At 48.6% G+C, this 22285-nt stretch overlaps 1 protein-coding gene across 2 annotated transcripts in view; it reads left to right on the top strand.

Annotated features, from left to right (window-relative positions):
* Positions 1 to 22285, top strand: part of LOC146858379 (uncharacterized) — a 316534-nt gene that overhangs the window by 281495 nt on the left and 12754 nt on the right. For both annotated transcript variants that reach the window (XM_085646913.1, XM_085646912.1), the window contains exon 6: positions 7099 to 7164. In XM_085646913.1, coding sequence (XP_085503039.1) covers positions 7099 to 7164 — 66 coding nt within the window. The remainder of the gene's footprint in view (positions 1 to 7098; positions 7165 to 22285) is intronic.

Raw genomic sequence — 22285 nt, 5'->3', positions numbered from 1 at the left:
TCGCTGGAGGGGTGGAGAGGTCCAGGCCCAGCCGTCTCCCCGGAAGGGAGAGGCGGGCTGAGGCGCAGCCTGAGCGAGACGCAGGGGTGCCGGAGCCTGGCGGTGGCGGCGGCACCCCTCGGAACACTCGTTCCGAGCTGCTGTAGAAATGTGCTGGGCAGAGAGGGGTGAAGGCGTTGGGCACAGGGCCTACGAACCTGCTGGGCAGCAGCATCCGAGGTCCTGGCGCCACCCGACCCCTTCCGCTCGGGTCAGACCACTGGGGGACACGAGCTGCCGGGGCCGCTCGGCCTTCGCTCTGCTGGGTGGGGTGAAGGGCCAGGCGGCAGGCCCTCGAGTCGGACGGTCCATGCGGGGAGGAAGCTCCTTGCTTGAAACAACAGCCGAGGCTGGCCAAGCAGTCCATCCCTAAACGGACCGAGAGTAGCCAATCGATCAGAGTACGGTCAAGGCATCCCCTGGCAGGCCGCCCTGCGCAGGGGGGACGCTGTCTTCACATCCCTGCCTGCTCCCGGGGCAAGCAGGCTCAAAGGAAAGGCCCATCAGGGAGAGGCAGGTGCAGACCCGGGCCCCTGGGGCCCCGGCAGGCGACCACGGGTGCTGCCTTCCCCTGTCTCAGAATCGCCAGACCTTACGGAGGTCTGACTGAGCAAACTCGGAGAAAAAGGACCATCGGGAAGGGGCTGAGAGGCAGGTGCATACCCGGGCCCCTGGGGGCCCAGGCGGGCAGGCCCGGTTGCTGCCTTCCCCTGTTTCGGAATCGCCGGACCTCACGGAGGTCTGACTGACCCCCTCCCTAGTAATCCGGAGGAAAATCCCCCCCCCTTTCTTGTAATCAGTGCACACGAGGTGACAGAGGAGGCCCAAGGCATGAATGTACCTGACCTCCTGGAGCCCTCACTGGGATCGGGGAGGCAAATGAGCCCTTATCGGGTCTTCCAGGCAAGCGCGGCAATCTGGTCACCCCATTGGAAAGCATTGCGTGCGACCAGATGGCCGAGGGGATAGGTGCGACCAGATGGCTGAGGGGAGAGGTGCGACCAGATGGTCGGGCGTGAAAGGGAAGCCATCTGGTCGCTCTGTGCCCCAATGAAAGAGTGAGCGGGCGCCGGGGCATGGGGGACCAGAGGCCCAGGGCCCCAGCTGAGTCCGAAGCACCTGACCCCGGGCCCGGCGGGCCACCTGGACCCAACCGGGGCTCCCAGGCCCAGAGGCACAGGGGGAGCCTCCCTGGGCCCGCCGGACCCTGTCCCGGGCACCCTGCCACGTGGCAGGACCGAGGAAGACACCTCGGGTGGGGAGGCCGGAGCTCCTGAACCCAGCCAAGCAAGGGGAGGCTCCCCAGGCACAATGGAACCCCGTCCCGGGCCTTTGGCAGAGTGGCAGGATGGGGCCCAGTGCCGGAGCACCCGACCCGGGGCCCGGCGGGGCCCCTGGACCCAGCCGGGGCTCACAGGCCCAGAGGCGCAGGGGAAGCCTCCCTGGGCCCGCCGGGCCCCGTCCCGGGCACCATACCACGGTACAGGACCAAGGACGGAGCCCGGGGTGGGGAGGCCTCTCTCACCGGGGCCCTCGGAGGCCCCGGCCGGAGCTCCTGAACCCAGCCAAGCAAGGGGAAGGTCCCCGGGCACAATGGAACCCCGTCCCGGGCCTTTGGCAGAGCGGCAGGCCGGGGGACGGGGCTGAGGGCCGGAGAACCCAACCAAAGGCCTGGCAGGCCCCTAGACTAAGCCAGGGCTCAAAGGCGTAGGGGAAGTCTGCCCGGGCCCGCCGGACCCTGTCCCCGGCACCCTGCCACGCGGCAGGACCAAGGACGGAGCCCGGGGTGGGGAGGCCGCCCTCCCCCCCCCGGGCCACTGGGAGCCGCTGAACCCAGCTGAGCAGGGGGAGGCTCCCTGGGCATGACAGAACCCCGTCCCAGGCCTTTGGTGGGCCGGCAGGCCAGGGGATGGGGTCCAGGGCCAGAGCACCCGAGCCCGGGGCCCGGCGGGGCTCCTGGACCCAGTCAGGGCTCCCATGCCTGGAGGCTCAGGGGAAGCCTCCCCGGGCCCACCGGACCCCATCCCAGGCACCCTGCCACGCGGCGGGACTGAGGATGGAGCCCGGGGTGGGGAGGCCACCCTCCCCCTGGGCCGCAGGGAGTCCCTGAATCCAGCCGAGCAAGGGGATGCTCCTCAGGCCCACGAGACCTCGTTCAGGCACCCTGCCATGCAGCAGGACTGATAACAGGGCCTGGGGTGGGGAGTCCGCCCTCCCCGGAGTCCCTGGACCCAGCCAAGCAGGGGGAGGCTCCCTGGGCCCGCCGGACCCCATCCAGGGCAGCCTGCCACGCGGCAAGCCCAGGGACGGACCCAGGGCTGGGGCGGCATCCTGGCCTGTCCACCTGCCGGCTGAGGACCGCTAGGCCGAGAGGGGTCCTAGAGTACCCTGTCCCTAGTAATCCGGAGGAAGGCTACCCCTCTTTCTGGGAACCCATGCGCACTGCGAGACTAAGGGGACCCTGGGCGCGAACATGCCTGACCTCCTGGAGCCCTGGCTGGGATCCGGGAGGCAAATTAGCCCTCATCGGGACTTCCAGGGCGGCCCGGCCATCTTGTCGCCCCATTGGAAAGCATTGCGTGCGACCAGATGGCCGAGGGGAAAGGTGCGACCAGATGGCCGGGACCAAAAGGGTGCCAATCTGCCCACACCGCGCCTTCGCAGTAGGGCTCCCGCCTGCCCACGCAGGGTTCGGGGGCTCCGGTTCCCGGGGGGCCGGGGACCCCGGCCGGGACTCGTGCACCCGGAGGACCACCCGGGGGAGGACGCCCGGGGGAGGACTGCCCGGGACCCATGGAGCCGGTCGCAGGCACTTTTTCACACCGTGGGCCGGAGGAGGGAGCCCCCCAACGGAGGAGAGGAGGGGAGGTGTTGTCCGGGCATAGCCCATCTGGTCCCCGGCAAAGAACCGCCTGCCCGGGAGGGGTGTTCTGGCATATCCTGCCCCTACTAATCCGGATGAAATCTAACCCTCTTTCTGGGAACCTGTGCACACAGTGGGACTCAGGGGACCCTGGGCGCGAATGTGCCCAACCTCCTGGAGCCCTGGCTGGGACCTGGGAGGCAAAGGAACCCTCATCGGGACTTCCAGGGCAGCCCGTCCATCTGGTCACCCCATTGGAAAGCATTGCATGCGACCAGATGGCCGAGGGGATAGGTGCGACCAGATGGCCGGGACCGAAAGGACTCCCATCTGTCGAGCCATAGCGGTAGGGCTCCCGCCTGCCCTTGCAGGGTTCCGGGCCTCTGCACCAGGGACCCTTGTCCCAGGTAGATAGACACTTGGCAGGATGCAGGACGGGGGCTCCCACACCCCAGGCCCAGACCGAAACCCAGGCCCCGGGGCCGGTCCCTGCTTCTCAACACAGCCAGGCCGGGGAGATCGGGGAGCCTGCCCAGGCACAAGGGACTCCTGTCCCGGGCACACGGACCCTCAGGACGTGCACTAGTTTTCCACACATTTTTTCCATAATTCCGCATAGAGTCCTTACGCCAATTCCGCTCAACCTTAAAGCTGTATTTCATATGTAAATCCTAAGTCTGAGTCCAGGATTAAAAGGGAATGTAAGGAATGACGCTTGTTTATTTTTCTATACATTTGTTTAATGAAACTTACCTGCTGTTTATCCGAGGGATAAGCCACTGGGGAAGCCAGGACACTGAAGCCTTATCAGGAAGCCTAGAACTATGTCATCCTGATGGAGAACCGGATTAGCAAAAACAAAGAAACAGGATCCCGTGAGACTCAGACATTATCACAAAGTACCTAGTGATTAATTTATAGAAGTCTTCCCTGGAGTCTCGAGTCCTCTTCTTCAATGAAATCAGATCCCATGCACATGACAAACAAAGCCACAGATCAAAGAAGCCTGGAAGACAATTGCAATTTGTTGGGCCAGTAATAACCCATGCATGGCATATTGGCATGTATTCCTACCCTGAGCGAGCCAACTACATGTAAAACTGGTATCCTGACTTCTTACCGCCCACCTAACACAGTAATGTAGCAGTCTTGCTGTGACCTAGCCATGTTCCTAGCCATGCCAAGGTCCAGCAATCACCCTGTTACCTGGTGGGTGCACCAAACATGCCTTCTTTTGTTGTGATAAAACTTCTATCCATGTCCTTAGTTGTTGACATGAAGCAAGGGTTGTTGAAATGAAGCAAGGGTGGTACGGTGAGAATTTGAGAAAAATAATTGTTCTGACCAGACCTTTTTCCTGTGTCAGATAGAAGTGTGGCCCCATTCACTTCGATGTGGTACACAGACCCTCGTACTGACATTAAGTGTGCATATCAAGGGCATGTGTATATTGTGTATGTGTGGCACAGGCATGATAGTGAGTGTGTGTGATTTAAGTATGGTTACTGGGATCTGTGGTACCCAATATGGATGATCCCCTGTTTAGCATGGAAGAAGATGGAGGATGGCTTTAGTTTCCCCCAGACAGTGGTAGTGTATTGCGTGCACTGCTGAAGCTAGAGGGTGAAAATCCTGACACTAAAGTGAGGGAGGACAGACACAGGACTACCCATAGGCATTCGGTGAGGACCGTTTACCAAGGGAGTACATTTTCAGAGCACGGCAGACTGGTGGCTGGTAGGGGAGAGCGGATGAGTCAACAGATTCTGTTGTTGAATAAGGAAAAGTCTCTAGGCAGGACCTAGGCCTGCCCTTTCATCTTTCCTTAATCATCCCTTCAGGAGGGCTGATGACAGTCAGTTGCAGAGTAATCACACTAGTTGTGCCCATATTATGGATGCTCCTGCCTGTTGCCAGCATCATCACTACCTGCTATGAAAGCCATCACCTTGAACAGAGGTCATATCTGTGTTTCAGCCTGAAACTTACATTAGAAAAAAAACCACCCCAAACTTGTCCCAGGACCTCAAACAGTGGATTAACATCCTGTTTCTGGAAAATGAGTATAAAAGTGTGGCTTATTCCACCACACTTTGTTCCACTTTCAAGTTCTAGTTATGCTAGGAAAGCGTGCTCTGCAGAGTATTCAAAGAGTTGCTGTGAGACCAGGGCTTTTGTATGCAATTCAGTAAGTCTCCCAGAGGTGATAGGCTATTGGCTGAAGTCTGCACAACTTGCTGGAGAAACAGTGGGTCTGTCTAGTGCCTAGACAGCTGTTTTCATGCTCAAAGAGGTAAGGAAAGAGTCCCCTGAAGGAGAAACTCTCTAGCACAGGAATACTCAAAGTACGGCTGGTGTGGGGTGGGGGGATGGGGCGCATGCGGCCCTTCTGACTTTTACATGTGGCCCCCTGGGCTACTGTTGATTTGTCTTAGCAGTGAATTTCAGATAGCTTTAAACTAGTAAGTATTTGTTTACACATCAACTGAAGTAAAAGAAGCAAAAAAGGTTCCCTGCATCCTTATCTTTAGAAACACCTTAATGTTAAAGACATTGTGAAACAAAAATGTAAACATATGATAAAGGCTTTTCCAAATTCAAAAAAGTGTATATCACTGCATTGAAATACATTTTGATAATATTATAGTTTTCAAACATGAACTTTGAAACATCATGCATTCTCCACCCTGAAATCAATGCCATCAGTGAGCCAAGAGGCAAGTCAGTGGTCATGTGCACCCTCTATGTGGCCTATGTTTTATTATACATGTAACATAATAATTTACTAAATCAAACACAAGACATTTTGTACAGGGCACATCCTATACTCATATTTTAGGGTGCTTTCATGTGATAATGAAGAAAATTAAGGCAAAAAAAAGTGAAATAACATAAATGCCTATGATCACACACTTTGGTGAAGTGGGGTAGCCTGTATTGATGCCAGGTTTGACCCCTGCTTTTAAAGTTTACAAATAAGAGACTAAAGGAATTAGGAGATTGGGAGGCCTAAGGTTCTATTTCATCCTGATTCAGTAATCAAGTTACTTCCTTTGTACACTTGACTCATCAAAGGTAGCAATAGTGACCAGAGATGGCTTGCCCCCAGAGTGCAGTAAAGGAATATCTACTGAGATACAACATAAAACAATACTGTCAAATCGATGACTCTGCTAGTGGGCAGGGGATTACTTTATAGGGCAATACGGAATGAAACCCTCAAAATAACTATAAAATATACTGTGCACACTATGAACATGCTTCGCTTTCCTTGCCCTCACCTTCCATCCCCTATGCCTTTCACCCACAGCCTGCTGGCATCATTGCAGCCCTCGGTCACAAAAGAAAGTTGTGCTTGTTGGTGAGACTCTTTTGGATAAGAACGTTCGAACTGATTTTCAAGTCGCTGAGGTGGTAACACTTAGTGAAACCTGCAAGTGTGCCCAACTATTCTTAAACTCGACTTGTGGGGAGGTTACCATTACACAATGGTGGACACCGTAGAGTGGTCTACTACTTTGTTAAAAGCCTGTGGATAACCTAGTGTATGGATAATAGTACACCCCCATCTAATTGTGTAGTAGTCTGTACTACTGTGATATTAGATTTCTTTCTTTTACTAAAAAGACAAGAAATGGGATGGGAAGTGATTTATTGTGTCTGTCTGGCCTGTTGAGTTCTAAGTGACTGCCACCCATACCCTGCCTCCCCGAGAAGCCTTTAACTGCTTGCCCCTGCTATCCTGGCAGCCAGGTGCAGAAAGAGTTGTACGTGACTCGCCTTACAGAACCATGGTACCATGGACCCCAGTGGCAAATGGCGCCAACCACCGCAGTTGTGTCCCAGTAGCCCCTACCTGCCATGAGGCATGTGAATGTTTCTTCCCTTTCCTGTTCAAAATAATGCCTGTTCCTTTCTGCAGATTCTTTGTGTCTGTGATAATAAAAGCCTTGAATCTAAGGATATTAATAATGTTCAAGGCTCCACTTTGGGCAAGAACTTCTTTGTAAGTATGTGGCTTTTAAGAGCATGCACTTGAGATGCTGGGCTAGATGTTCTTTTTGTTAGGCTTTATGATGAATAATTTAATCCCATTAAAATCCCTGGGTTTTCTGAATTTAGATAATCTCCAGTTCAGAATTTGTTTTAATCATTGCAGGAGAATGACACTCCCAACAATGTCTTTTGCCTTCCAGCAGGACTTGAGGAGATGCCACCACACATCACAGAATATGAATACATCAGACATCCGGCCCCAAAAGGTAAGCATTTCTCAATTTCTTGATTAAGGAACAACATTATAACACCAGTGGTTGTTGGTAACAGAAGGCCTAAATAATTCATCAATGCAATCATGTGTTTAGTAGCAAATGTCAATCGTGGGCCTAGGAGCCTTGAGTTCTAATCATGGTTCATGCCTCAGCAATGTATGCGCTTGTGGGCAAAGTGAGGTCTGTATTTGTCATTGTTATTAGTTTATATGACTTTATTGCTTTCTCCGCCAGAAAGCTCAGCTTGCCAAACATTTTGCAGATAAATATGGCAAAATACACACTCATGTAAAAAAAAAAAAAAAGAGTGCACTTTCCTTGAGAGAGGAGAAGTCGAAAAAAGAATCACAATGGATTCTTTAGAAAGCCCTCACTCACCAACCTGGTTGGTGACATGCTTCATCATCGGGCCCCACCAGGAAGGTCTAAAACCCCCCCGGTGTGCTTTGACGCCAGAATTACTGCGGAGCAGGTTATTTTGTGTGTGAGTGATCAAGTGATGTGAGATAAAAGTGACTAGGTTGTGTCTGAAAGTATTTTATTCGTAGGCCAACCCAGCACAGTTAAAAAAGGAAGCGGGCGGTAGAAAAGTTGGATAGATATTTCAGCTATGCCACGCTCTGTGTGGTCAACATGTTTCTGCCTATCTGGGTGCAAACTAGCTAGGCATTCATCAGGACCAGTGTGACGACCCCGGTGATATGAGCGCGCTAAGGCTCACCCAGACCTGGTGGTCATAGTGTGAAAAAAACAGGAAAAAAATAATTTAAAACCTGCTGTGTGGAGGATACCGAATAGTGTACGGCACCCAACAGCTATCTGAAAAGGAAGCAGACACAGATAAACATATATATATATATATATATATATATATATATATATAAATATACAGTATGTACAAGCGGTTAAGCACTTCATTTTACATGTGTCTGCTTGTCAGCAGAAAATTCAAAACAGTGGATCTCCTCTCTATTGGTGCATTCAAAGGAGTAGTCACGGTGCTATGGTGCTATGGTGCAGTAGTGTGCGTATTCTATGGATGTGTCCTTATATTGTAAGGTGTCAATGTGAGTGGTTTGTGGCAAAAAAAAGGAACACTCAGTGTGGGTAGGTACCTTGTGACAGTAGCACTACCAAGACCTGCATGCCTGCTCGGGCGTCGTATGGTATAAGTGCGTGTTTGGCGCACAGAAATAAGTAGTGACTTTCACCACCCCCTACACGTGTGACGTGGCAAATGGTGATGCCTGGGATGGAGATACCAGAGAACTGGCGCTTACATGTGGTGTGATCACTAATCACCCCATGGGTCTCGGGAGGGGGTGATGGCTGAATAGGCACACCCTGTAAAAAAGAAGAAGTACGCGGTCATACAGAGCGGAGCTCGTCCGTTTCCTGCTAGTTACTTATCTGTATGTGGCATTGGAAGATCAGGATTCACTCACGCCAGCGCAATCAAGCACCCTCTTGGTACCTGTGATCTGCCTCAATTACCGGACCCCGTCGAGCCGAGGTGACTGTGAAACTGCCCTTAAATATTAAGAGGCACTGATTCAGTGCCAGTTGCTGTGGGCACAAGTGCTCTGGGTGTCCGCACGCTCGCGGCGTCCGCGTGCATGCATCATCATGCGTCTCATTCCTAGCCAATAGCATCGTGGTATCAAGGCCATGTGATTGTGGATGTTAGCGGAAAGCTGGTATGCTAACCGATTAACATGCTCGGTTTTTAATACTTGAAAAACTTAGCTTTATTGGCAAAGAATCTCCATATTCCTATGTGGTAGTATCGAGATGTGGTAAAAGTGGGTGGGTGGGGTCGGAGGGGAAAAAAGGCAGGAAGGAACGTGACAGACAGGACTAGAATAGGAATGTGGTGGTCATTACACTTGTTGAACAAAGTTGTATTTCGGGAGCACATACATGTGGGCATAAAAGTTAATAAGGTAAGCTCGAAATGCTGCCTCATAGTTGAGTGACTGGTGGGCCCTCAGTATGGTATTTCTGAGATCTAAGAAGGGCTCAACGTGGTTTGATGGACATCACCTATCATAGGTAATATTTACATAAAAGGTTGTTTAGTAAGGGAAGGGCAATGGTGGTTAGCTATTCACAAGGGGTAGATAATATCCACGAGTGGTTGAGTCAAGGAGTAAACCACGGGTAGGACAGGTACAAGGGTTGGGTGGCCCTAGTGTCCAACTATCTATTGAGTACAGTGCCCCAGGGAACGTTATCATTGAGCCCATGTAGGAGAGTAGGGTCTGCTTTCTATGTTCACCCCCACTTTTTGCTTTGCTTCACTGGTTTTCGACTTAGATGTGGCTGTGGGCCTGCTAATCAGACCCACAGCCCAGCTGTTCTCTCTCTAAATTCACACTATGTACTTTAGGTACATAACCCAATTGGTAAGGATCACCCTTTAGGGCCCTGTACAGTGTACCTTAGGTACCCAGGGCATGGGTGTACCCTAGGCCTACCAGGGGATGCAGCATGTATTATGCCACCCCTGGCTGGCCTTCCATTATGACACGACTGGCTGATCCCTCAGCTGGGGCAAGGTTGTGTAATCACCCCTTGCTTAGGTGTAGTATTCCTATACCTACCTTATATATAGACACATGGGTAACCTATCAGTCACTCCTATGGCAGGCCTTAACAATCCTGAAGGCAGAGTGCTTGGTAACATGTGAGATGGTGCTCTAGCATGAGCTGAGCCTGTCTGCAGCTTTCGGAACCATGTCCTTATAGCTGTTCTATGATATCGCCTACCATATACTCTTAAAGTGCCTTATAATCCTCGCGGTTATGGTAACTATGGTTTGGCTTTATCAAAACATGTCGTGTAAGGTGTCTAACACTTTGGAATACTACCCCCACACCATTTCTTGCGATGAGGATAGTATTCCTCCCTTCTAGAGGGAGAAGACATGTTGAAGACCTACTACCCGGTTAAAGTTAACCAGAGCCCCAGCGTCACAAAATGGATGCTGCTGCCACAGACACAAGTCTGACCTCCTGCTGTTGGGAGTCCTTCCAGCGAGGGAGGCTTGGACAATAGGTTTCCTGCCTTGGGAGGTGCTAGCACTACCCTAGACAGGCCTTAGTGTATTGGGGCAGGGAGGGATGAATGAAACGAGACACTGACTGGGGCACACAAGGTGTCCCATGCATAGTCCAGTTCAAACCGGTGCTGGGGCACTCCAGCCCCAGTCCTGGCGCGAAACTGGACAAAGGGAAGGGGGTGTAACCACCCCCCTCCCTGGTCCCACCCATAGGAGGGACCTAGCAGGTAACCCAGCCCCCCAGATTAGTATAAGAGTGGGAGCTGGGTCCCTAGGATTTTGGATTATCCTGATAACTGAAACTTGAACAGAAACTCTGGACCTTCGACATTCGACTACGGAAGAAGACTGAAGAATCTCCCTTGTGGCCAAGGAGTGGCCACCCTGTGCAAACAGGCACCATCAAGCGACCTGCCGTTTACTTTGCCCGAAGTTCTACGAGGAACTGACTGCAGAGCCCGACCAGCGCCTTGACTTCCAGACTTCTCCTACCCTGATCCACATCCACAGCGAAGCTGAGATCCGTGGAGGCGACGAAAGACGTGGGACAGGCTACCTGGGAAAATTGGCTATTTGCTTCCAGCGCAGCTTCTGAGGCATCCTCAAAGTTGTGCTCTGGGGATTGAGAAGCCCCAACCCCGAGCACCATCTGCACCGAAGATCAGCCCTCCACACTCCACGAGTTCTGCGTGGGGCCCTTCTGCATTTTCCTGCTCGACGCGTGCTTGCTCGTTGGCTAGTGACCTCTGCGACGATGAACCTTTGACTTTCCACCACTGGTTTGGCTCCTCCAAACGGGCCCTTGCTTCCCTGTGAAAGAGAAGCACCTCAGGCCTTCCTGGTCTGCAACAGAAGCAAATCCTTCATTCTGCATGGGTTGCGCTTGCCAAGGCTTGTTGTGTCCCAACTCGACATCGACGCCGCCGACAGCAAGAGCCCTCGTGGGACAGCTCGCCTCCTGGTTCTGGTCGTCTTCGACGCCTCCTGGTACCCGTGGCTGCTGCGACAAGCTTCACCTCTTCACCTGCATCTTCACGACATCGCCTGGTTCCTTCCTGGTTCCTTCCCGGCTCCTGGCTGGTGACCTAGACTCTGTCCCCTCTGCTTGCAGGTATCCTCCTTCTTGATTCCATCCTTGGAACCCACCGGACACTCTTCACTGACTGCCTGTCAGCATCTTTTCTTCAGGCATCCAGACGACGAAACCCGACGCAAGTTCACACCTATGCACCCGCAGCCCGTGGGCTAGGTAACTTGAGTACTCCGGTGCTCACAAGGGTATTGACTATCCTAGTGTCTAGTTTTCAAGTCTCTAACTCCTAGTTCCTACTGAAGTGTCCTAAAACTCTTAATTTCTGAATACTACTATTTCTATCGACTTTAACGCATTACGCGTGAGTGTTTCCACTCTGCACCTGAATCCCGTGGGCCTCCCACTGCCTAGCAACTGGTAGGATAGTGTAGCCCCAGCGATTCCCTAGGCCTAGGCCTAACCTGTGTTCGTGACAGTGGTTTTTATACCACTTACTTAGTATATGGTTTGCGTGGTCCCTAGGGCCTAACTGTATTACTTACCTGTGTGACTTATGTATGCTTAAATAAGACTGTGTTGTACTTACCTCGGATCTCATAAAGAGTGCTGAGGGTATTTTGACTAGAATAAATACATTCTATTTTTTATAATATATCTGTTGTGGTGTCCTTTCATTTGGTATTCAAGGGGTTGCAAATGGTATAACAGCTGGATTCACATGCCATACAGAGTTTAGCCTAAGACTGCTCTTGTCCATGCTACCACTAGGATAGCTGGTTTATAAGGTTGACTTTACAACCAATCACCATAAGGGTTGTTTGGACTGATACAAGGTGTACACTAGAACTAGTGACATCATATATCAGGCCAACTTCTCACAGCCCACACCTGTCAGTGCCCAGGCGATAGACCCATCTCTGACTTTCTCGAACAGGGCCTGGTGGATATTGCGGCCTGTGTGCACCTGTTCAATTACTGTCCATTTAAGATCGTCTGTAGAATGTTTGACTTGGATGTAGTGTCCACTGAGTTTAGTCGTGATTCTACCACACCGGACGTTACTCCTGTGTTCACACATGCGCTGTTTGATCTTCCTTGTGTTCATCCCCACATAATTCAAACCGCACGGACAGGTGATTAAGGAGACAACGTTAGTTGAGTTACAATTTTTGTGGGAGAGATGTGACCATGTTTTTCCAGGTTCAAGTTAGAGTGTTTTAATGTGTTTCGTCATATGGCACATACTGCAGCTGGAGCAAGGATAGTGGCCAATTATTTTCGGTAAACCCCAGGATGTGGTAATGGATGGCGGTCCCAGTGGTTGCTGTACCCTGGATCGTGTGTGCACTAGTGAATCCCTGAGGCGGCGGCCTTTTTTAAAAGAGAATAGCTGTTTTTCCCATCTCCTGTTGTTGCTGGTGAGAATGCTCCAATGTTTATTTATCACCCTCTTCACTGTGTTGGATGCAGTGCTGTAAGTGGTGACGCAGGTCAGTGGGATTCCATTCACTTCCTTGGGGGTGTCTCCTAAGAGAGCCTCCCTGGGTTGGTGACGGGCCCTTTTGTAGCTTTTGTTCAATATTTTCTCAGGGTAACCGCAACTCTGCAGTCTGGAAGTTAAATCAGTGGACCGGGCGCGGAAATCAGTCAGGTTACTACAATTTCGCCTGAGCCGCAAAAACTACCCATATGGTAGATTTTCTCAGAGTGGTCTGGGGTGGAAGCTGGTAAATTCCAAAAGATTGTTCTTAGCCATGGGCTTATTATGGGTCTTGGTGGTAAAGACCCCGTCGCCTTTGGATATGATCACATACAGAAAGACCACCTCCTGGTGGTCAACTGTGTGGGTGAACTTAAGATTGTGGTCCAGAGTGTTGATTGCAGAAAGTTGGTCAGATTAACCTCGGATCCCTTCCATATCACGAGGACGTCATCTATGTACCTCTTCCATAAGGTTATGGAAGAGGCAAAGGGGTTGGTGGCATCAAGGATATATCTGCGTTCGAAATCGTGCACGTAGTCTCATTCCACACTTGGGGCAAAAGTGCTGCCCATTGAAGTACCGGTGGTTTGGAGGTACAGGGTGCCTTTGTACTCAAAATAGGTGCGTTTGAGCGCTAAAGTAGCACATTTAATAATGAAGTCCTTGGAGGTCTGGTATACCCAGGTGGTGTCATACAGAGCTTGACCCAGGACCCTGATGATGTCGACCTGGGGAATACTGGTGTAAAGACTCTCTATGTCGAGAGTGACCAGTATAATCGGGGTCTCATCAAAGGTCATGTTCTCTAAGAGTTGCAGGTGGGACTTGGTATCTTTGAGGTACGTAGAAGTTTGTTGTATGAGAGGTTTCAAGAAGAAATTGCAGTAGCAGGACAGTGGCTCAAGGATGGAGCCGATACCCGAGACTATCGGGCGTCCCGGTGTTTTTTTTTCTCCTTTGTGTGTCTTAGGCAGGGTGTAAAAGTACGGGATCACATCATCCCCCTCACTCAGGAAAGCTGCCTCATTCCTGGTTATAAGATCTTCATCTTCAGCCTCCTTTACCATCTCTTTGATCTCTCCTTAGTTCTGGTGATGGGTCTCTAGTCAGGGGGGTGTCATTTCTTCTGTCGTCCAAGAGACGTTGGCACTCCAATTCGTAATCCATGGTGTTTTGAATTACTATTCCGCCGCCTTTATCCGTTGGTTTTATAGTAATGGCAGTATTGGCTTGGAGCCCCTGTAGAGCTATGATTTCTTGCTTGGTCATATTCTTGTATGTGTTGTTATCCTCAAAGGCTTCAATCTCGTTAAAGACAGGTTGGTCAAAAGCCATTACTTCGGCCGGCACCCCATGTGGGGGCGAAGTGAAGGAGGATTTCAGTCTCAATCCTGTGTTGGTGGGGCCATCTGGACAATCGGTTGTCTATTTCCCTTCAAACTATGCCTTAAGTTTCAGCTTCCTAAAGAATTTTGCCAGCTCGCAGTGTAGTTTGAATTTATCAAGGAGAGCTGTGGGAACAAAGCCTAATCCCTTCTCTAGGACCTGTCTCTCCATCGGAGATAGTAACACCTCGGAGAGGTTGACTATTAGACTCTCCTGGTGCTGGTGCTGGTGCCTGGTTGTTGGTCTTGGGATTTGCTGCGTGTGTGGTTGCCCACAGGGTCCACTTGTTCCCACCACACCTGTTTCCGCCCTCTTCTCTTCCCTCAGCCTCTGTGGCTTCTTCCTAAAAAAGGGGGGCGATAAGTATTTTGTTGAGGTGGTTGTGCTGGCATGTAGGGAGCATTCCAGAAAGGCAAAGGAGGTTGTTGCAAGTGCATGGGGTGCACATTTGGTCCTGGTGTAGTGAAGTGTGGCCACACAAGTTGGGCGTAATTTTGTCTGGGTGTACCCCTATATCCACCCCTTTGTCTGGTTTTGAAACTCCCATTACTGGACTCACTATTTGTGGACTCACTGTCGTCAGAGATGTCAGAATTGGGGTTATTTTTAGTGGGGGGTGTGTAGGTGGGGTCAACGTAAGGATACAACAATAAAATACACACTCACCCAAGACCCTAGAATCAGCACACAATATATGAGACATGCAGCAACTGCTCAAAACATTGCTCCCAAGAGAATTAGAAAACATGGAGCACTTGAAGAGCACTGTTGACAGCAAACAACCGTAGCTCTATATTAAAAAGAAAAATGGAAGCATTGACGTGCTGATAAAGTAATGTTCATTAATGTTGTGTTATGCACACAGAGACGGCACACTTCCACTGCGTTCTACTTAGACCTATTTTAGTAATATTTTCGACAGTAAAGATTTAGATAAGGTTAATGTGAGAAATTACCCTTTTTGCATGGTCACACCCATTTTTATGTTGAATTTTATTGCTGGTTTTAAAATTCTGCACACAAATGCACTGCCATCCAGTACCCAGTGTATGAACATTGACCGCTAAAACTTGTAAAAATTGGCTTAATCCCTTATTGACATATTTAACCCGCCTGTATAGTCACACTATATGGTGTAGAAACTACACCCATGGCTGGAAAATTAAATGTCACCTCTGGACAGCAGCACATATTGTGTAATCCACTAGTGGCACAAGGGAAACATAGCTTCTGGCCAACCAATGTAACCTGACTGCAGCAGTTTAAACCTGCAGTCCGACCTGTCAAAATAACCCTTTTTAATAAGTCACCCTTAAGTAGTTAACAAGCGACATATTATTGAGCCACCAATTGTAGCCAACAAGGTACAGTGTGCAGTATTTAAAAGTGGGGAATGTAGGCATGTAATGTTATCATGTCCCTGACAAGCTGCCAAAAGATATTCTCACTGTGGACGGCTGTGGCTGTCCTATGAGAACATTAGCCTACTGCTTGAATTATTAATTCTGCTATTTCAGGTTTGGAACCAGCCACACAAATGGCACAACCACCATTTTTAATGTTTATAGAAAACAATGCAATGGTAAAGTTAGATAATCAAATATTTATGAAAGGTAACTTTTAGAAAGTTACACTTTCTGCTCCTGGAGGCTAATTTACATTAGCCTGCTAGCAGTTGCCTATCAGTGCGTGACTTTAGTGAGGTGTGAAAACTGTTCCCAGGGTAGCACAATGGCTTTGGCCTGTTGACAGCATGAGCTGGGTATGTGGCAGTTGCAGGGACAGCTCGTCCACTAGGGCGGAGGAGCGTCGCCCCACTGCTTTCTCGCAATGTGAGAAGCAGAAACATAAAATGGTAATAACTTTTAGTTCTCACCATTTTATGTTTGGTTGCGGGAGGGCGGGTGGGCGTGGCTGCTCTGCAAGCACCCAGGGCAGGGGAGGAGTGGTGTTCCCACTCTTGAGGGCACAATGACTGTTTGGTTGGCCAAAAGGGGATGGGAGCACACTGTTTCACCTCCCAGCACAGTTCACCCCTTAGCATCCTGGTAGATGCAGTTCAGTTTAAATGCTTACTTTTTCTTGAAGTGTTTCACCAAACTTGGTGCAGGTTAGTGTTGTTAATCTCTAAACACCTGTGTTTCTGGATATTATCCTTCATCAGTAGAGATAAAAACGAAATTCATCCGGGTTGCTGAGAAAGCTGCCACAGTCCTCTCGGGTCTCTGTACCTCTCCCTGGCGCACAGGTGCATCTCCAAGAGCTTGTCAGCTCAGTGGCTCAAGGGAGCCTTTTTAAACAGAAGGGGGATGGGAGCACACTGCTTCACCTCCCATCACAATTCGCCCCTTAGCATCCTGGTAAATGCAGGTCAGTTTGAATGCTTACTTGAATTTTTTGTTGAAGTGTTTCACCAAAGATGGTGCTGGTTAGTGCTGTTAATCTATAGACACGTGTTTCTGGATATTATCCTTCATTAGTAGAGATAAAAGCGAAATTAATCTGTGGTTGCTGAGAAAGCTGCCACAATCCTCTCAGGTCTCCGTACAGCTCCCTGGTGCACAGGTGCATCTCCAAGAGCTCGTCAGCTCAGTAGCTCAAAGGAGCCTTTTTAAACAGAAGGGGAATGGGAGCACACTGCTACTGTGAACTGTGAAGACTTGGGCACCATTTCAGCAACCCCTGATGACTTTTCTATGCTCTACATTACCTTTTCTCTCTACAGATGAAGGGCTAAACCCAGAAACACATGTCTAGAAATAACAGCACTGCCTGTACCAACTTTGGTGAAGAAGTACAGCAACTTTGAAAGTAAGCGTACTGCATTTACCAGGATGCAATAGGGAGGACTGTGCTGGGATAAGAAGCAGTGTGCTCCCTCCCTCCTCAAGCTTGAAAGGCTCCCTTGAGCTAATAAGCTGATGAGCTCTCATGGGATGCACCTGTGTGCCTGTGGAGTGGTACTGTGACCTGTGAAGACTTGGGCACCATTTCAGCAACCCCTGATGACTTTTCTCTGCTCTACATTACTTTTGCTCTCTACAGATGGAGGGCTAAAGCCAGAAACACGTGTCTAGAGATAACAGCACTACCTGTACCAGATCAGATCAGAAAATACTTTATTCGACTCTTGAAAGAGCCATGAAAGATTGCACATACATGTTTCCATTTAAAACATTAAAAGCCAACAGGTCCACATACACAGAGGTTATACATTTGGAACAATAGTTAATATTTGCTACGAATCTTAAAAGTAGTAAAAAACAGTTTAAAAGACAGTATATAATTTCAGTTGTTTCTAAGGAGAGTAAATATTCTATTGCCAGTTTGTGGTTTCTAATCCCAACAGCAAGTAAGAGTGGGTGAATACATTGTTTCCTCTGGGGGTGCATAGTGCTTTGTCATGAACGACTATCACAGGAGCATACTGGAAGTGATGCAAATCATGAGCTTCGGGTAGGGAAAGCGACTAGGTGATTAATTATTTTTAACCGTAGCCTGGTCAACAGAAATTTCTGCCTTTTATTTAGGTCAATTTGTAAGTAAAGTGCGGGTTCTCTTTGTAGCCAGGAGAAAGGCTCTGGATGATTAGGCATGTTACACGTAATATCTGTCCGCTCATGACTTTGGTAGAAAAAGAAATGCCACAGAATATGTATATTTAATGAAAAAATCAAAGAGTTGATTTACTTTTAGGAACAGCAAAGAGCCACATTATGACCAGGGACTCGCAACACACAGTCATAAAGGCAATTCCCTTTCTTGTTTCCAGAGACTTAAACGTGCATCTCTCCTAGTACACATAGCTCTTAAGAACCACCTGTGTATTTCCTGTTACTACTCTCTTGTGATGTTGTTCTTCTCTGATGTTTGTAGAGTGATCCACTACCTCTTGGATAAGTTCACACATTAAAAGGAATTTACACAAATAAAAAGACATAATGAATTTAGGATATTGCAATGCATTTCACATGAAAAGCACGACTTCAAATGTAACCAATATTTCAATGTAAAACATAGAATACTGTTTAAATTGTATTGAGAGTTGTTTTAGCTCCAGTAGTTGGTGGTGTTATTTGAAAAAATATTAGTGTGCAAATATAAACAGCAAAGGGACGAAAAAAACTAGCTACACCCCTTAGCTTGTAGCAAGTGTTCTGCACTCAATTATTGTCAACCCTTGCTTGAAAACAACATTCTCCATTTGCTGAGGCTTAGTAAAGGAGCATGTCTATAACCACTGTACAGTCAGGACACTTTCAATGTTAAAGTGGCTATGACCTTATGAGAGCAAGCAACTAAAATAATGCATTGAATAAAAGACTCAATTGTGTTTTCACAAAAGTTGGACATAATGACCATGCAAACCATGCTAGTGAAGTGAACACAATTACAGCTTACATTTTAAAAGTGGAACGCAATGCATTGATGTGTTAAAACAAATAATGTTAATTAATATTTTGTGAATGATCCCACAGTAGCCACGTTTCAACTAATATGTTTTCTCCCCGTATCAAATAGGCATTTTTAGAAGCATTTTGGAAATACTGTGAAGGTTTTATGAAATTTTACAAAATAAAAAGGAATTCTCGGGACCAAAATATTTGGTATATGTATGGAAATATCTTTATTGGTATGGTCCTCCATTTTTTCTCGACTGATGCTGTTGGTTTCTTGACTCTGTGCACTGGGACACTGCTAACCCAGTACATGTGCTCTGGCCCCTAATATATGTTGAAACTGGCTACACTGCTGAATGGCATATTTAATTTATCTATAAGTCCCTAGTATACCCAGGACCTGTCCGTTAGTTGTCACTGGTGAACTGCAGCACATATTGTATCACCACTAAAGTGAGAATGCAAAACATGTATCCAGGACTGCCCCTGCTGCCTGGTTAAGCAGTTTTAAAACTTACAATTCGACCTGGCAAAATAAACCTTTTGCCCAGCCTAAACCTGCCTTTTTAATACTTATAAGTTACCCATACGGTAGGTCCATAATAACAGTAGGGCAGGGTGCATTGCATTTAAGAAGAAGTACATGTGTACACCTCAAAAGTCATTTTTCACTGTGACAAAGCTGGTTCTCCTGTAGAAAAGTACTGGGTTACGTTACACCTTATAGTGCATAGCTTCAGTTTAGGAATAGCTAGAAAAATGATTCAAGGGTTCCTTTTAATAGCAATTTAGAATCCAACTAAGTGATCATTTTTTGTGGTACTATTTTGAAAAGGACACTTTTAGAAAGTTGGCATTTCCTGCCTAAGCCAACTGTGCCTTTCTGCCAGTGTTTAGTGTCACATGACGGTTAATGGCTCTCCTGTGGTGAGATGTGTATTGCCCCCAGACAGTGGAGAAAGGGCTTGGGTGTGAGGAGATTTTTCTCTGTGAGAAGGATGGCCTGGAGGTCTGTGCCCAGTCCCTTCCTGAGCTTCAAAGGGCCTAATACCACCTCATTTTTGTACTATAGCCAGTCTGTCTCCAAACTTAGTGGGAGGGGAAGCTACCTAAGAACTGGCTTGAAGTGACCGCATGGGTGGGTTTACCCATTATCTCTATTACCTCTAGGTGGACACAGGGAGTTCTTCACAGGAAAAGAAAGATTTTGCCATCTTGGTTTTAGGTAGAGAAGGGCAGTGTGGGATATTTTACAGTAAAACACACAACAAGTGTTGCACAAGTGGGTAGGGTCACTGAAGGGGACTTTTTACCCCATTGATTAGGCAGCTGCCAAGAGTTTCCTCCACTTGAAAGCTTGCATCCTCCATACATTTTGCCCCTTAGAACCCTCTTCAGAACACATCTGGACCTGTAGAAGAACAGACTGCACCTGCTGTTGTGACCTGGGATGGGAACTCAAAGGCTGGACCTGCTCCCACTTGTACCCAGAACTGAGAAGTGGACCACAAGAGCTGATCACCTGCAAAGCTACAGCAACACAAAAGCTGCAAGAATCCCACTTTCCAGAAGAGCACAAGTGCTTAATTTGTGCCGGTGCTTTCCGGTGCTTAGCACCGGCACTTATTTATCAGGGCCGGGTCTACAGCTGAGTGCCAACTCATATCAACCACTGCATGACGCGAAATGACTGCAGTATTTCCACTCTTTCTCCGAGTCCCTGGTGAAGAGTGCTGCTGAGGCAGTGCCCTGCTTCAAACATTTGTTATGTTTGGAGCTGCGGTGGGGGCAGGAGACCTTGGCTGACGGATCGGATTTCACCGGATGCATATATTTAACATCATTTTTTGTGCTGCCGTGCACATGGAATTCCATGATCAGTGGAGTTCGGAGAGACTCGTAGTATGGCATTTGAAAGGTACATTAAACTGCAAATATTTTTATTGTTAACACTGGGGCTTAATTGTTTGCATTAGCATTGTCGAATGTCAAAAGAATCAAGATGCTGTAACTTACGAAAAGGAGTTTCCCAGCATAATTAAGGCTGTGACTGGAAGGCAGCACACCTGCTTAGAACAGCATATGGGTGTATATTTTAAGATAAAAGACAGTGCCTACAATAATGCATACCAATTTTCCACTGATTCGGCAGAATTTGGTACTGTGGGGCTGCGGCATGTGCCGCAGCGTGCGTAACCTTTTTTAACATTCCACGCCCCTGCACACACGCACGAGTCACGACGCACCAGCACCGCCTAACTCAAACGCCATGTCGCTTTATGCAAATCTGAAGGACGGTTTAAATCGGCAGTTCTCATCCAAATTCATCATGTCTGCTGGATCTGAGCTTTGGTGAGTGTTGTTGTTTCCATTTTAAAGACGTGTGTACAGTGGTGGAAGTGGGCGGGATCGGAAGGGCACGGCGTGCCCCTACTTCTTCAATTCCAAGGATTCCGTTCCCCTACTTTTTTATTTCGAAAATGCGTCCCAGGATGCAAGAAATCACCATCGCCTTTCTATAAAGCTCCGCGTTTCCTGGCGTTGGAGGACGGGCGGCAGAGAAGTAACAGGACTCTGTCTTTCCCTTCTTGCTCAGAGAAGAAAAAAACAGTGTCTACTTCTGCTATGCCGCTTCAGCTGCCCCTCCCCCCCCCCCCCCACTCTTTCCTTCTTCCCTCTCTTTCTGTCTGGCAGTTCTTCTCTTACTGAAAACATTGAATTCAAGATGGGGTTCTCACTCTCTTTCCTCTCCTTTCTTTTATGTGCTCCACTGTGAAATGGATCCAAAAAAGAAAATCATTTTTGCTGGGAATGTCGTATTTTAATTCCAAAGTGCAGTATCTGGAATAAAAGGTTAAAAATATGAAAAATAACTAAATAAAGTAAGACAGTGGTAGCAAAGTGGCCAGATTGATTTTATTCACACCCAAACACATTAGCGCCACTTTTACAGAGTTCGCCAGTGAAGCGCTATTTTTGTTTTCTTGTCATTGTTTTCCCTGGGCTTGCAACTATGCACCAATCCTGGAGGTACTGCAAAGTGTGGATTGGAAAACAAAATGTGTACTGCGGCTCTGCGTCCAGGGATGTGGTCTTTTTACCACACTGCTAACGTTTTGTAATGGACGTTGAAATGGGTCCATTCAGGGTCCTGTAGTCATGGCCTTAACTTTTCAGGCAAAAGCACTCACTGATTTCTGAATAGTGAGTGTAAAAGCGTTAAGGTAACCATGTTCCTGCTTACATTTCATATGGTTTGCTAAATTTTGCATTCCCTATGAGTGTTTGCTTTTTCCAGGATGTTGTTACTTTTTTTGTAGGCCACATATTGCTCTTGTCTATTGCGTCATTTAAATTGAGCCTCATCCAGGTGTTTATAGCTGGCAGCAATTGGGTTGTAGTTGAAGGCAGTGTGAGTTTTTCTCAGTGGGGGCAATATGGGGTTCAGTGGGGGAGAGGATGTGGCACTATGGCCAGAGCTGCTGAATTTGTAACTGGGGAACCAGGTTCAGCCTTAATAACCAGTCCACCAGACGACTCTCCTGAGAGAGCACAATCCCATGCTAGACCTTAGAAGGCTTTGCAAGACCTTAGAAGCCCTGGTGTCTTAGCACCAACAGGTGGACCCTAGCACTGGCAAGTCTGGGTTAACCTTCAAGGTTTGTCCACCACAATCCATACTGAAGTTCACCTTCAGTCTTGCGGTCAGGCCTATGAAGCAGCCCAGCCAAGAACAACAGTGACTCTG

Source organism: Triturus cristatus, chromosome 3_2, assembly GCF_964204655.1.
Source record: "Triturus cristatus chromosome 3_2, aTriCri1.1, whole genome shotgun sequence".
Taxonomy (NCBI): Eukaryota; Metazoa; Chordata; class Amphibia; order Caudata; family Salamandridae; genus Triturus; species Triturus cristatus.
The sequence above is the reverse complement of the archived record's forward strand: the minus strand, read 5'-3'. Positions and strand labels throughout refer to the sequence as shown.